The sequence below is a fragment of the Notechis scutatus genome, chromosome 1 (genome assembly GCF_049901735.1).
Source record: "Notechis scutatus isolate UNSWTSFEM ecotype Mainland chromosome 1, rNotScu1.2, whole genome shotgun sequence".
In the NCBI taxonomy this organism is placed as follows: domain Eukaryota; kingdom Metazoa; phylum Chordata; class Lepidosauria; order Squamata; family Elapidae; genus Notechis; species Notechis scutatus.
In genome coordinates, this window is record NC_142009.1 from 224,178,908 (window position 1) to 224,195,344 (window position 16,437).

Here is a 16,437-nt window from a genome sequence, read left to right on the forward strand (position 1 = left end):
GTTCAAACTGTCATTAACTTGGGGAATTTTTTATCTGGCTGTGCTGGGCTCTATTTATTATACCTTTAACTATCTCATAAGTTGCGTTCCTGATTTACAAACCATTACAAAAATGCCCTGCTAAGATGATCTTCTGGTTTGATTGAATGGTGTTCATTTTTTTAACAGATAGATTAATTAACTGCCTTTACTAGGTAGTTACTTCACCTTCATATCTGAAAACTATTCATTTTACTTGGATGTCACCTTTCCTCTTAAAAGAACCAGAGCAGTGTACCAAGCATTGCATCACAATATAGCAATTAAACTTTCCAATAAAAAAAACAGAAGATACCAATTAACAATAACATAACCAGCCTGAAGTTGTTTCAACTAACTGTTGCATTTTCTCATAAATATCTGAATGAGCAGATATGTTTTTCACCGTTATCTACATGAGAACTACCAGCATTTTAGTGGGAAGGGATTGCCTATCATGCCCTGCTGCTGAGAACACCCTATCACAATCTACAGACACTGCACCAATCCAGTTATGCTAATATTATCCTGACTTCAAAAAGCTATGTTCTTTTAGTTTAGATAAGATGGGTTCAAGCTAAAACCTTGGGACGATGGGTACCATTAGGAATAGGTTAGAATTAGGAACAGCACCGAATAACGGAAGCTCTCGTGAAAAATGAACCCACTCCTTCAAAAGGAGGGAATTTCAATTTTCTGGTTCTCACGCAGCAATCAATACTTCCAGGTAGCTGCTCAGTACCTGCTCACTAACCAAAATCACAACAGCTCTGTCCCCAGCGGACTATCTCTAAATATACAACCTGGGTAACTCCCAGCCAGCTGGAACTGCGTTTGGAGGTGCCTGGAACAAGCTGCCTTTGATAAAGTCCGGGGGATTCCAAGGGGATGGGGTGCAAAAATCATTTATAGCATCCTCTTCCAGACCCATTCTGACTCTGGATACCTGATCTTTTCTCTTTTACGCTCTCCCTCTGGCCTCTCATTCAGCTACACTTGACATTTTATTCCAACCACATCTGAAGAAAAGCAAAGAGCTGGTCCTTGAGAATAACAGGAAGAGCCAGTATGACAGGTGTTTCTGAAGAAGAGAAACCCCAAGCAGGAAGGAAAGGATTTTGATGAGGTCACCTTGCTGCTGCTCTTACTGCTCTAACTTTGGAATACTCTTGGAAGGACCCAGCAATTACTTAATCAACTACTTTTTTTTTTTTTCAGAGGGGAGGGAGGCAGAAAGAAGCAGAAGAGCCGTGAGTCCTTTCCTTAATAGGACAGTATGGCCCATGCTGAACAGTGGAGAAGAGGAAGGCAGAAGCCAATAGACTTATGTCCCCTTAAAGTTCTTTGCAGATTGCAAATAACAAGTGTTAAAGGGGAATCTAGCAAATGTGCCCTTGGATGGGATAATAGGTGGAGGTCAAAGGGCATACCACTTATCAAACCAAGCATGCGTCTATACACTACTGTATATAAAAAAATAACTTCATGATAATAAGAGCCTTAACAGGATTTCCAGGCAAGAATCATGAACAGTCAAACCTGAAGCAACAGGAGAAGAGGTATCACAAACCAGACCTGAGTACCCTCTAAAATATTTTTTTAAAGAGGGAGCGGAGAGATCAAGAAAACTATAGGGATTACTTTTAGAAAAATAAAGTAGAAGTACCATAACTGTTAGCACTTGACAGTTTGCATTGCCTTCAACTTACTTTATGTTCTAGTTGTTTTCATCTGGGCTATGGAACTGAGGCTCCTTTGGTCATTTTACCAGATAACCTACATCAAAAACTAAATGAATGGGGTATGATCTGTTTATTTCCTTTAGACCTCTCAGTGCCTTGGATTATCACTGATTATGGTAAATTTATAGGTAGTCTTGGGCACACTATTCTAAGAGATTGTCATTTTTGTTTGGCCGTGCCCGGAAACTTCAATTTAATACTTTGGCGCGCAGTTATGCTGTTCTCCAAGATTTTCCTCTCGTTCGCTGAATACTGTTGGTATTGAAACAATTGGAGGAGGTCATGCAGAACTTTAAAAGAAGGTATCATCAGCAGGCTCTACTATTTCCTATCTTCTAACTCCAAGGAAACAATCAGCTTGAATTGTTGCCTAATCTCAATAATAATTGGATGAGGCACAACAAACAAATGGTGGGACCAGTACCATTGCCCCCTCCCCCAATTAGCAGGTGGCAGCTCTGATGAAAAATGTGCTTGGCAAAGAAGTCATAGTGTTCCAACTGTGACCTTTTCCTGAGCCAGTCAGTGAGGGTGATTCATGCCTTGTACTTTACAATCCTTGTACTTAAATAGGGAAAATGGCCAGATATTATAACCGATGTCGAATGTAGTATCAAGGCTGCTGACACACACTTGCACTAATTATCAAGTACTTACTAGGCACAACTTAAGGTGCAGACATTGAACTAAAACTTAAGGCAGGGTTATTTGCAAAACTCAAATAATGGACCTGCCCAGGTCCTCTGATCAGGAAGCCACGCGTTACTGAAATGCTCCTTCTGCCAGAAGCTTGATCACCAGGGACCATCTCCTTTTTTTATATTGTTTCTGCCCACCCCTCCAGATCTAGTGGAAAAGTCATAAATCATGCTTTCTCAATGACCTGCCCGGTGAAACAGAACCCCCTCACCCAAGAGTTGGACAGCTCCATCTATATTAGTCGTTTGAAAGGCACTGAAGACCTGGCTGTATCCCAGGCATTTAAGTCAGGTGAACAGATGAGTTCTATTAAGGTTAATGGTGAGTAAAATGGACTGTTTATCCTTGAGCATGGGCAGTTATGTTTCATGCATTTGTCTGTTTAATCCTAGGGTTAGAGTTCTGTTAAGAAAGCCAGTTTCAGATGCATGGGTTGGGCAACTACTGTACTTAATCAGAAAAGGCCTTCTCTTATCTAGCTTCCAGGCTATGGATACAACTCCTTCTAAGGAGATGCATTTGATTCCTGCTCTCTCACTATTTAAGGAGATGGTAAAACACATTTCATTTACCAAACATTTCCTGTAAATTCTTTTAATGGCTACATTTAATTTTGGCTTCGGTTTTAGCCGGATTTTTAAAAATGTTTTATACTCTGTATATTTTAATTGTTGTAAACTGTCTTGGAATAAACAGAAACCTGGGGTATAAAGACAGTAAGAATAGATGCGTTATCTTCTTTTAATCTGTACAGTGATTTGTAAGTGTAGTGAACTTAGATAAGGTACTTTCCGCACCTTGTGAATTATGGCTAAGAGGCTTGTTTGAGATTGCTTAATGAGACAAAGTTGAATCCAGGAACTTCCTGATGTGTAATTCAATAGTATGAAAAAATAAATTGCACCAGGTCTCAGTTTAATGCCAGTCTGGCTCCTCAGTGTGACACCTCAGCCAATTCCCAGAATTACCATACTGGCTAAGAATTCCAATCCAAATAAATCCAGGAGAGTCCCAGGTTTGGAAAGGTTGGAAATACTTTGAAGAACTGTACTTTGGTGAAGTTTCTGATAGTGTAGTTTCTTATATCCCAATATCCTCCTATGACCATGGCTGTAGTATCCTAGGTTCTACATAGATACCGTAGACCTTGTTTACTAATTGCCTCATTCAGTGTCCACTTGACATTACAATGGTGCTGAAAAAAATAACTTATCCCTCCCCCCTTGCTCTCAGGAATACACTGGGCTGTTGCATAGCATGTGTGTTGCATAGCACACTTGAGGTCCCACCTCATTCTTTTATATGTGTATTCCCCACTGTGTGTGCCTGCTTATTTTCTTATAATCCCTTCCCCCTTCAATTAATGTAATTACAAACATTAATTTGCTTTTTGTTAGTTACCCTGGCGCCAGGATGAACATATCAAAGGGCAGGGGAATGGAAAAAAAGAATGCAGTTGTGGTCACGTGATTTTCCACTTAGCAACCACTTAACAACAGAGCTGCTAGTCCAAACTGTGGTCACTAAACAAGGACTACTTATAAATGTTAAATCAGCACTTATATGTGGAAAGAGGTCCTTTACAAATGTTCCCTCCTAGAAGCACTGAGATTTATGGGGTAGAAGACAGCTGGCCTACCAAAGATTTTGCCAGAGGAAGGATTTAAATACTGACCATTTGAAATTAGGGAGGGTCGAAGAAGAATCCATTTTTTTTTTCCTTTCCTAGCAATCAAACTTGGGATCAATTCTTGAGAAATGCTAGTTCTTTCCAAAAATATGACAAGACACTATTTTCCTTTTGGCCACTTGCCTCGTATAAAACATAGCCTAATTCATCAATGGGACTTTTTCACACTTCCTTTCTAGGATTCATGCTTGATTAACATCTCTATGGACTTATAGCAGGTCATGGCAACCAGTCATTCTCCAGCTGGCTTTGATAAAAAAAAAACTCCAGAAGCCACAGCCAAAGCAGACAACTCCTCAATTGCATGGGTCACTGCCTGGATATTAAATATGCTTGCATCAATGCAAGAAATCAAACCAACTGATTACTAAGTCCTTCTTAACAAGACAACTTGAGTCTATTTAAAAACATTGGTAAGAATGGCAATCTCCCTTTCTGGATTTCAAACATCCATATTTGAGCCACTTTATATAGCCACATTTGCAGAAGAGGCAAAAACAAAACAGGACATATTACTAGATTCCTGGGTGATTTGCAATAGATCTGGAAAGATCTGATTGCTAATTGCTAAACAGCAATAATAACAAAAATAATGTATGCTCCCACCATGACTGACTTAAGCAACTGAGATTTTAAAAAAATGAAGAATAGCTATGGATATTTATATGATCAGACTTCCAAGTCAGTTCTAGCATCCAAATCTATTACTTCATCTCAGCCACGTGCAAAGAAACATCCTATTCCTTAATTCTGCTAAGAGTACTTATGCGCTTTAAAATGAGATTTTATACTCAACAGCATTTGATTGCTGCTACAAATCACAACAGGGGTAGGGAACCGAAAGAACTTGGTTATTGCTGAAAATCAATGTTATATAATCCTGAACAGGTCCAATTTTGAAGAAAGTAATAGAAGGGAATTTAGCAACTTCTAGAGAGCTCATGGGTTCCATATCCCTGGTTAAGGGAGGAAAAAGTAGACCCACAGTCCTGAAATCTTCCTATCTTCACCTCTGGAAGGGAGGTATCACATCTGGTTTCTTACCTGCACAGCCAAAGGATCAGAAGGGTCCACAACCACTGCACTTTTGGAGCCAGTATCAACCACAAGATAGCTGTAATTATCAGACAGGACAGGGATGGGAAGGATCTTCAAACCTGGGAAAACAGACAAGAAAGCAAAGAAGGAAGCAAAGGAGGAAAATGAGCCCAGAAAACCTTCCACTAAACCTGCAATATCTATATTGCTATTTGGAACTATATTTTGTTGGCCACCTTGAATAATTGTTTAAAAGAGAATTATTTTAAAAGGTAATGAGACATTACAATCAGAGGAAACAAAAATGATTTTAAAAGATAGGCCTATGCAGCCCAGCAGCTTTCTGGGTCTTAGGAGAAAAGTGGGTTCCTTGATTATTCTTGTCTAATGAGCAATGGAGAGAAATGCTCAGTAATTTCAACCAGGGTGCTGGGGGCATAGAAGTTCAAGTACAGTGATCTTGCTGTTATCCTCCATCAAACGTGCTGCAATCTCAGCTGATCTCAAAGATCAAACTGCGAAACTGTCTGGTGTCCTCCTCAAGGTTTCTGACAAAGTCAAATTTGTAGAATTTTGCACTTGTATAAAACGTCTTGTCTGTACAAACTGTTTGCCCAGTTCAGGAGCATTAGTATGAGTATGACTGAATCCCAAACATATAGACCTAATTTGACTCATTCATTCATTCTGGGCCACCTCAAGAAGTTCATTTCCATGATGGGATTTCTTCATTATCCAGAATCCAGTTACTACTACTCCTTCTCAAAATTCACTGTCCAGAAGGTTAAATCAAACAATTTGCCTCAAAACAATGCGGTGGGTACATCTATCCAAAATAAATGGAAAAAGCCAAGCTCTCACCATTGAACTCCACAGTCTGAGGAATAGAGTGTCCTTGGGGATAACGCTGGCGTGCCTTCTTCACCTGCCGCTTGTATAACAGGTAGCCCAGCCGGGTGTGGGCATAGAGATTATAGCTGAGGAACCAGAGAGGCAAGTCAGAACAAGTTCATAAACAAAGACTTTGCTACAGTATATTCCTGCGGATGATACTTAACAAAGCAGAGAGAGATGAATAGCCACCACTAGAGTTGCTGAACCATCCAAAGCAGACAACGGAAAGCAGAGGTACAGGTAATTAAAAGAGACCTACATTATCATCTAGACGCCAGTATTCTAGGAATAAACAGGTATGCACCCTCAAGCTGTTAAAACTACACAAAGATGCCAGAAAACTCAAATTATACAAGTGTACACCCAACTTTTTATTTCTTTGACTGATGTTTATTTTGTCTTGTCTGCAGGTTTCTGAGGATATTAATTAAGAAAGACTGAGAGCTGCAATAAGTCTTGTACGTTGCTCTCGTAAAAATACATTTGCAAAGTGTTAACACAGCTAGTTTAAAGGCTGGTTTAAAAGACAGCCTACTGAACAGATGCTTTTCTGATTTAAAAAAAAAGAAAAGAAGAAAGTGGAAATGGAAAAAATGTTGGGTTTTGACCCTTAGACAAAAAATACTGGAAAAAAAACATGTGCAGTAACTAAACTCAGAATAAATCACAGCAGTCTAGAGAAAATAGCTTTTCAGGCCAACTGCAGCCAAGACATTCCCCCAATTCAGTGTTCCCCTCTGGAGAATTCTTGATGGAGAGAGGAATCCTTAATTGCCCCTCACACATTACTATATCGTCCTGAAATCTCAAACTCTTTGCAATTGATTCACATTCCTCATTTAATGGCGACTCATTGAGTGACTGTTCAAACTTATGATGGCACTGACAAGTGTATTTATGACCAGTTCTTATAATTGTGGCCATTGCAGTGTCTCTTTGTGGTCATGGGATGATAATCCTGGCACTCAATGACTAGCTCACAATTATGAAGTTGCAGTGTGCTGTGGTCACAACATCACCATCTGTGACTTTCACTGCTGCTTTCTGATAAGTCAAGTCCATGGGGAAGCCAGCAGGAGGTCACAAGTGGCAAAGACATGACATTTCACTTAATGATGGTGTGGGATCCACTTAACAACAGCAACTAGAAGTGCCAGAACTTCTGACACTAAGCAGTGTAGTCATGTGCTATCACATCTTCTAACTGCATCCCTTAGCCAACAGAAATTATAGTACTAATGGTTAACCAAGGACTAACTACATGTACGTCTCATTCCTAAAGGCTCCTCATCAGTCCAAAAACTTCTGGAGAAAACTATGGAATCAGCATCAAGCCAAGGTTTTCTGTAGCAATTTGTGGTGGGTGCTGCCAAAGATGGGGATTCCAGTGAGAATTGGGGGTGGGGAGGAAATGAGCTCAGAGAACCTCTGTGAGAAAAGACTGGGAACACATAGGAAACAGGAAAACTGATTGTGAACTCCAGCTTGTTGACATGAAGGTAGATCTTGTTTGGAATAAAATTCCACATCTCGCTCAAAGCAGCTGTACCATGCCAATAAAAACTGATCCCACAAGCTGCATGTCAAAGCTACATGCATCATACAGCACAATACACTAGCCTTAAAATGCACTGGACTACAAGCTAGCCCAAGCTCAGTGTGGATGATGGCTTATAATCCAATACTTCTGTAGGAAGTTAGCACCCACCCCTCTCCTAGAAAAATGAAATATTCTAGGAAATATTAAAAAGGCAAAATATTTCCCCTAAAAGAGAAGTAGAAACTCAGAGAGGCAGAAACTAACACCCCCCCCTTTTGTTAATGGGTCATTAAGGCCTGGGCCATTCTACATAACAAAGATCTACCTCCTTCCGGCAGAGCCATTTAATTGCCTTTCCTTGCACCACCCATCAAGTTTCAACCAAACTTAGCACACAGACAACCTACAAAGCTAGCTATGACCTCTGACAGCAACCAATCAGGATGCTCTTCCCTTGCCCCAGGAAGTTCAAAGCCCAGAGAGGGCATAAAACTTAGGTGCTCTCAGCATCTCTTCCCTTTTCTTCGCCCAAGAGCTCCAAGGCATCTGATCCTGTTCATCAATAAACCTTCTTTCCAAGCAACTTCCATAATTCCAGTGTCTTTTTCCCCACTTGGAAATGAACCCAGAAGGATATTTCTTCCAACACTTCTACAAGTCTTGCAACACAAGCACAGGGCTGCTTGTATTAAAAGTGGCTGAGGAGGTTTCAAAAACGTTAGATTCATAAAAGTTTGAAAGTGAGCCAACTTTTCTCCGAAGGTGCCCCCACTCCACAGTCATTTCCCGGAAGATTGAGCAGCCTCTAAGCTGAGTCCACAATAACTTTCTTCAACAAAGCAACATCTGAGAATCCAGTTTTCCTGTTGTTATCAGCTGCAGCATATGCATGGTTGAGCCTTCAGATTAAACTTGCAATCAAACAGTATACAAAGGGGTTTTTTTTTTTTAAAGTTTTTCTGGGACAGCAGGCCCACACAAACTCAAAATGGGACAGTGAAGCCACACATACAAGAGACCTTCTTTCCCTGCAGGAGTGAAATCATTTTATCCAAAATGTCTGGGCTTAAACCAAGAGTCTCTGAAGGAAAAAATCTAAAATCTTGCAGTTAGTCAGCAGTGCCTTAACTAGGATCCTCAAGAATAGGAAGCCAAGGGCCACTGTGAAGCCCCCAAAAGACACAACTGTAGCAATAAACATCCCAATCTGGTCCCTTGGTATCACAGTCAAAAAGTATTTCGGAGACCCGTTTTCCATACATTTCTTTTTTCTGCGCTTGCAGGCTAATCTTAATTCCACAGAGATTTCATCATTTTCAAATCTAACTGTATACATTCTCTCAATAGGCATAGCAATTCTGTATCTGATCCCCATATTGTGCATATAGGCAAGACTGAGGCGAGGCAACGTGCCCAGGCCATCTAGTAGATGTATGGCCAAGGTTCCCCAATTTAGCCTTGGGGTTATAATACACTTGCTTCTCACCATGCAGACAAGCTAGTCTAACTTGCAGTTCAATCAGGTTATCACAGTATAAGCTTCCTGTAGCAAGTAGTAACACTATCCAAAACAAATAAATACAAACACACCCTTTGTTTCTGAGAGTTCTGTAGCCAGGAAGAAGTTAAAAAAACACTTTGCACTCACCCCCCCTCAAAAGCTTATTAATTCCTTGGAGTTTCCTCATTTCTGGGGATTTCTCTTCATTTACTAAAAAGCCCAGACGGCTGATTTACGGGAAGGATGTGATAGAAGAAAAAGGAGGAAGAAACCAAATGCACCCAGGGGATACACAGGCAATGGAAGGAACCAAGTGAAGGAGATAGGCAGTGGTATGATAGAGGCCACCTGTAGGAATGGTGAAGAATAAAATAGTGGATAAGGAGCCCAGACAACAGATAAGGAAAAGATCACATGCATTCAATGGGAAAAACAGGGGAAAGAAAACTGGGATGGGATATCTTGCTCATTCTTGCAATAGTTCTAAATGGTATAATCTTTTGTTACTTTTTAAACAAAAAGAGCTTATACAGGTAGTTCTCTACTTACAACAGTTTGTTTAGTGACTGTTACAATGTGTTCTGACCCAAGCCTTGTTCAAATTAAACACAAACTGTGTATAAAAGCACACCTTTTTAAATGCGGCGCTGGGAATTCAGTGCATTCCCAGCCAAAAGACATTTAAACCTAATTGTCCGATATCAAAAGCAAGCCCTTTCAAGGTTGCAAAAGGCTGCCAAGAACAGAAGACTACTGATTAAATATCCACCAACAGAAGTTTCAAAAACAAACCAGAGTAAGCAGGGCTTCAATGAGGACTCTGAAGAACTTCTTTGCTTCCTGCAAAGAGCACCTCCCTGAGGGCTGGTTTTTATCCCTTATGGGAGGGGCCATCACCTTCCAGCCTTACTCCTGAGTCACCCTTGCTGCTTCAGCTGCTCTTTCCTTTGAGCAGCCCTGCGCACATGCTCACTGGGCACAGGCTCCCTGGGGTCTTCTGCATCACTGCTGCCAGACTCCCCAAGCTCCAAAGGCAGCACCCCACTCTCCGATAGTGCTGGTCCTATCCCTGCATCACACGCAGGCCACTCATCCGAGTCCTTGCTATCAGAGACCTCTGCTGTCCGCACCTGCTGCCGGCAAACCACAACACAACGGCACTGAAAAAAGTGGCTTATGACCATTTTTCACACCTACAACCATTGCAGCATCCCCATGGTCACATGATTTACATTCAAATGCTTAGCCACTGGTTCATATTTACGGCCAGTGCAATGTCCTGGGGTCATGTGGTCAGCTTTTGTGACCTTCTGCCAAGCAAAGCCAATGGGGAAAACAGATTCACTTAACCACCGTATTACTAACTTAACAACTACAGTGATTCTTTTGACAAATGTGGCAAGAAAAGTCATAAAATGGGGCAAAACTGACTTAACAAATTTCTCACTTAGCAACAAAAAATTTGGGCTCAATTGTGGTTGTAAGTCAAAGACTACCATTTCTCATGGGGGAAAAACAAACACAGATTTCATTCCGTGCTACATCCAGTCAATCATGCAAATCTTATCCCATGAAAACATGCAGCACATTCTTTTTAGTTTTTATTACTAGGCTCTTCTATAGCTGTTTAGGAAAGCTAAGTACTTCCAAGCGATATTAAATGGACACATGGTCTGAATATTCTGCTCAAAATGAATATCATCTTTTCTTTGAATGGACAGGAACTTTTAATTTGGTGGAAAGCAAGGCTGAACTTTTTAATATTACGTTGATAAAAGTATTACAGGGGATCACAATGATGTTAAGAAAAGGGATTTAAGTATAACATTCAAAAGGTTTCAGAAACACTCTTTCAGATTACTTATTTATAAAATGAAGGCTCCTGTTTGTACTATGAAGGCCCTATAAGAGCTGAGCAGCTGATAGAAAATATGTCAGGCCACCAGAGCAGAGGAAAATAAACACAAAATCATTAAGATTCAAATAGGTATAGTTGTTCTACAGGATTACATTTCTTGACTAATAACACATCTTAAGTTACTTTTCCTCAACCAGATGAACTTGAGAAGTGCTAAATTGTTATTCTAAACATTCCCAGGGAGAATAGCCAGCATGTGAGAAGATGGGTGTCGCAATACAACATTACTGGAGAGAATACTGGATAGGACTAGCCCTAAAATACCCTTCATGACAGCAATATGCTACAATGCAATCAAATGGATATACAATCAGATTCCATGCACTCTGCAAACAGCCAATATCAAGAGGATATTAACAAAAAAAAACCAAACCTTTTCTTCTAAGCAAAAGGAACAATTGTTCAAATGCACTCAATGAACCAGAAAAGAAATCTGTTCTCTAGAGGAACAGAGGAGGGAGCGACTGGCAAACTACTTAGTAAACCAACACTTATATAAAGAAAAAACAGCTGGTTTGTTTATGATACCATGTGTAGCTGCTGCTTTTAAGCTGTGTTTTTTATGCCGGCCTGTAGAAACAACTCTGCATCCAAAGTAATGGTCAGATAAGCAGGCACCAGACTGACCTGTCAATAGACAAAGTCGAAAGTACAGATGACCGCTCTTAGGAAGAACACACCCATTGCAGGAATTTTTATGCACATAGAAGACAACTCCCCAAATTAGCATAGAACTGAAATACAGGTAGTCCTCAACTTACAACAGTTCATTCAGTGATCATTCAAAGTTACAACAGCAGGGGGAAAAGTGACATGATCACTTTTCACACTTATGACTGTTGCGTGGTCAAGTGATCAAAATTCAGATGCTTGTTTTTGTGGTTCGCCGCAGCAGGTGCGGACGGCTGAGGTCTCGGAGAGCGAGGACTCAGATGAGGGGACTGCGTGTGATGCAAGGATGGGGGCAGGAACATCAGAGAGTGGAATGCTGCCTTCGGAGATTGTAGAGGCTGGCAGCAGTGATGAAGAGGTCCCCGAGGAGCCCGTGCCCAGTGTGCGTGCGTGCAGGGCTGCTCAAAGGAAAGAGCAGCTGCAGCAGCACGAGTGATGCGGGAGTAAGGCTGCAAGGTAATGGCCCCTCCCTTAAAGAGATAAAAGCCAGCTGAGAAACGGAGTTCTTTGCAGGAAGCAAATAAGTTTTTGCACTCAAGCCTTGTGGACGTTCGAATATCTTGGTTGGCGTTAGGAGACTCTTCGTGTTTGAAATATTTCTTAGTAATTTTATCTAGTGTTCTTGGCAAGTTTGCACAACCTTGGCAAGGCTCGTTCTTATCAGAGACAATTAGTTTGAGAAACAGCCTTTTAACTGTGAAGGAACGAAATTCGTAAAGAATCATTAAAATCATTTGCTGTTACCTCTGTTTCCTGTTTGTTTCCTTGGAACAAGGTTTGGATCAGAACAGCTTGGCAACTGACTCATATCTATGACCGTTACAGTGTTCCAGAGTCATGAGATCACATTTTGAGACCTTCTGACAAGCAAAGTCAAAGTCCAATTCACTTAACAGCTGTGTTACTAACTTAACAACTGCAGTGATTCATTTACCGTATATACTCGAGTATAAGTCGACCCGAATATAAGCCGAGGCACCTAATTTTACACAAAAAAACTGGGAAAACTTATTGACTTCGAGTATAAGCCGAGGTGGGAAATGCAGCAGCTACTGGTAAATTTCAAAAATAAAAATAATTAATTTGGGAAATGATCTCACTATCTCACGTCGCCTCGAGAAGGGAAAGGCAAAGCGCTTTTTGCCTTTCCCTTCCCGGCTGGGCTGTTGGGAGTTGGTGCCGCCGGTGCAGCCCCAGTCCCGCGTCACCTCAGGAAGGGAAAGGCCACGGCTTGGAAGGCCGCCGCTGGAGCGAAGCTGGGCGAGCAGCCGCTGCGCTTAGCATCGGATCGGGCGCGCCGGACGGTTCCGACCGAGCCCCGAGCGTCGTCTTTGGCGCCGCCCAGCGCCGCGGGAGCTCCCTGTACCAGGAGAAGGGGAAGACCCCGGGGCGGGGCAGGGAGAGGAGCTTCTCCCGCCCGCCTCTTTCCGCGCCCACCGGTGTCCCCGCAGGACGACCCCCCCCCGCAGTCGCCGCCGCTTGAAAGAGACGGGCCGGGGTGGGTAGAAAGCGCGCCGGGCGCCTTGGAGGTTCCGCGTTCGCCTGTCTGCCCGCGGATGTCAGCGGAGCTTTGCCGCTGCTTCGTCCGGGGTCTCTGGGCAAACACGCCCACCCGAGCGGGGCTTGTCGCCTCCGGCACGCAACGCAGCGCTGCCCTCGGATTCCCTGTCCGGTTGCCCCCTTTTGAGGGCGATGGCAGTAAACTGTTCCCGTAGCAGCGGCTGCTCCTCTTTCCCCGGCTGGGCTGGTGAACGAGACTTCGCAGAGTTAAGACTGTATGGACTGTATGGATTCAATCTGGATTGGGATTAAAATGATTCTAGATTTACTAAACCCCAGTTACTTCTTCCTGGCCTGTCCCCTTGTTGGAGCCAACAGTGGTTTATGGTTCACTAAACCTTGGGGTACTTAGTGGGGTGTTCTGCTGAACTGTGACTGAAGCAGGCCAGTTACTTCTGCCCGGAGCACCAAGGAAAGTATCAGGATGCGGCCCAGGACCTGCATTTCAGGGGGCTCCCTTGGCCCTGATTAAAAAGCCAGATCTGAGCTGTGTTCAGACCAGCCTTTGCACCTCGCCCTCTCTTTGGTGGGAACTACTAGGTTCTCCGAGGAGGGTGGGGGCTGTTTTTGGCTCTGAATGTTATCACAACTTCACGTGGGTTCTGTCCTCCTTCAGGGCGGTCTGAATCAACCCGCCAGGCCAGAGTTGTAATTTGTTGCCTGGCTTCCTGCAATCACAACTACCCCACTACTCCAGGGTCAGATGGAGCAGAGACCTCATCAGGCTGGCCTCTCTCCCCCTTCTCAAGAGCCTGGAAGCTCTTCATGACCTTCATGTGCAGCCTGGAAGAATGAATGACTTCCAAAGCTCTGGACTCCATCAGGCCCCTGTCAGGCGCAAGTCCCAAATGGGGGTCAGGGTGTCCCTTCTCGGGAGGGGCGTGAGATTGCACAAGAAGCAGGAAAGAATCCCATAACAGCTCCTGCGTAGTCACGTGTTCCCTTTTCCCCACCCTGGTGCTCCTCTCAGGTTTGCTAAAAACAAAACCACCCAGGTGACCCTCCTGCCTTCTGGAGGGCAGAGTCGGCAGAGTCCAGAGGGGAGCGCGGCGACCGTCCGGCTGGCAGGTGGGACTGCGAGCATTTGGGGGATTTGGCTGCCTCAGGACCCGCATCCCCTGCTCTCCTCGAGGGAAGCGCGTCTTTCGCTCTGTGGCGGAGGAACCAGCCGGCAAGGCAACCAGGGCGCCTCAGGCGTATCAGCGAGAGGGACGAATTCACGGCCGGAAGGCCGGACCGGAGCCCCCTCCCCCAGCCCCTCCGGGCAGAGGGGCCGCCTCCCTGGGACCAGCCGCTCCGGTGGAGAGAATTGCTGAGCCGAAGGTGCCCTGCGAAGCCTCGTTCACCAGCCCAGCCGGGAAAGAGGAGCAGCCGCTGCTACGGAACAGTTTACTGCCATCGCCCTCAAAAGGGGGGCAACCGGACAGGGAATCCGAGGGCAGCGCTCGTTGCGTGCCGGAGCGACAAGCCCCGCTCGGGTGGACGTGTTTGCCCAGAGACCCCGGACGAAGCAGCGGCAAAGCTCCGCTGACATCCGCGGGCAGACAGGCGAACGCGGGACCTTCTCCTCCAAGGCGCCCGGCGCCTTTCTACCCACCCCGGCCCGTCTCTTTCAAGCGGCGGCGACTGCGGGCGGGGGTCGTCCCTGCGGGGACACCGGTGGGCGCGGAAAGAGGGGCAGGCGGGAGAAGCTCCTCTCCTGCCCCACCCGGGGTCTTCCCTTCTCCCGGTACAGGGAGCTCCGCGGCGCTGGGCGGGCGCCAAAGACGACGCTCGGGGCTCGGTCGGAACCATCCGGCGCGCCCGATCCGATGCTAGCGCAGCGCTGCGCACAGCTTCGCTCCAGCGGCGGCCTTCAAGCCGTGGCCTTTCCCTTCCTGAGGCGACGCGGACTGGGGCCGCACCGGCAGCAGCAACTCCCAACAGCCCCAGCCGGAAGGGAAAGGAAAAAGCGCTTTGCCTTTCCCTTCCCGAGGCGGCGCGGACTGGGGCCGCTCCGGCGGCAGCGACTCCCAACAGCCCCAGCCGGGAAGGGAAAGGCAAAAAGCGCTTTGCCTTCCCTTCCCGAGGCGGCGGACTGGGGCCGCCCGGCGGCAGCGACTCCACACCATTTTTTTTCAGAGGGAATCTGACTCGAGTATAAGCCGGGGATTTTTTCAGCACAAAAATGGGCTGAAAAACTCGGCTTATACTCGAGTATATACAGTAACAACTGTGGTAAAATTCACTTAACAAGTGTCTCACTTAGCAACATAAATTTTGGGCTCAATTGTGATCGTAAGTCGAGGACTACCTGTACAGATAATTCTGCTTGAATAGCTAAACCCATCTCCATTTGGTTTCCAACAATTATCTATAAAGCAAGCAGACAGGAATCTGAATGCAGAGGTGACAGCTTCCTAAACTGCATGTAGAGCATGGTACCACAGTGTTTAAAATGCAGTGCTGCAGGCTAATTCAGCTCACTGCCAGCAGTTTGATCCTCACCGGCTCAAGGTTTACTCAGCCTTCCATCCTTCCAAGGTGGTAAAATGAGGACTCAGATTGTTGGGGGCAGCATGCTGACTCTGTAAACCATTTAGAAAGGGCTGCAAAGCACTGTGAAGCAGTATATAAGTCTAAGTGCTATTGCTGCTATTGCTAGTTTAATTTATTGGCTTCTTGTTTTCTTTCCTTCTCACTTTATACATATTAAAAAAAGGAATCTCACTCTGCATGAAAAAAAAACAACCATGACTCAACAATATATCTGACATCTCCCTTTTCATTAAACCAGAGGATTAAGGATGGAGATTTGACTAAGATTATGCCTTAAATCAAAGCCAGATTCCTAATCTCCTGAAAATTATCCTCAGAATCATAACTTGGTGGCAGCCTTTGCTCACTTAGACTGATCTTGAAAAAGCTAAGCAAATAAGATACTTGGATAGGAGACCTATAAGAGCTCCTAGGGCTGTAGGAAGTCAAGGAATACTGAAAGCAGTGGCAAATCATTCCCATCTTATTGCCAAAATCACTAGGAGTCAAGATCGATTCAAGGGTAACTTGACCATAGTATGGATAAAATGCTACCTGAAAACTTCATACATACTACTCATATTTCAGGAATGTCTACAGAGATGCTCAATCATCCAGGCCTTGGTTGTTCCGAAGGTACTTTTCCAA

The 16,437-nt window shown here is 44.3% G+C and overlaps 1 protein-coding gene across 1 annotated transcript in view; it reads right to left on the bottom strand.

Moving 5' to 3' along the window:
• LOC113410796 (putative thioesterase PNKD) overlaps positions 1–16,437 on the bottom strand; it is a 35,309-nt gene that overhangs the window by 15,812 nt on the left and 3,060 nt on the right. The window contains exons 2-3 of the mRNA XM_026665530.2: positions 6,049–6,164; positions 5,194–5,306 (exon numbers count right to left, since the gene is read on the bottom strand). Coding sequence (XP_026521315.1) covers positions 5,194–5,306; positions 6,049–6,164 — 229 coding nt within the window. The remainder of the gene's footprint in view (positions 1–5,193; positions 5,307–6,048; positions 6,165–16,437) is intronic.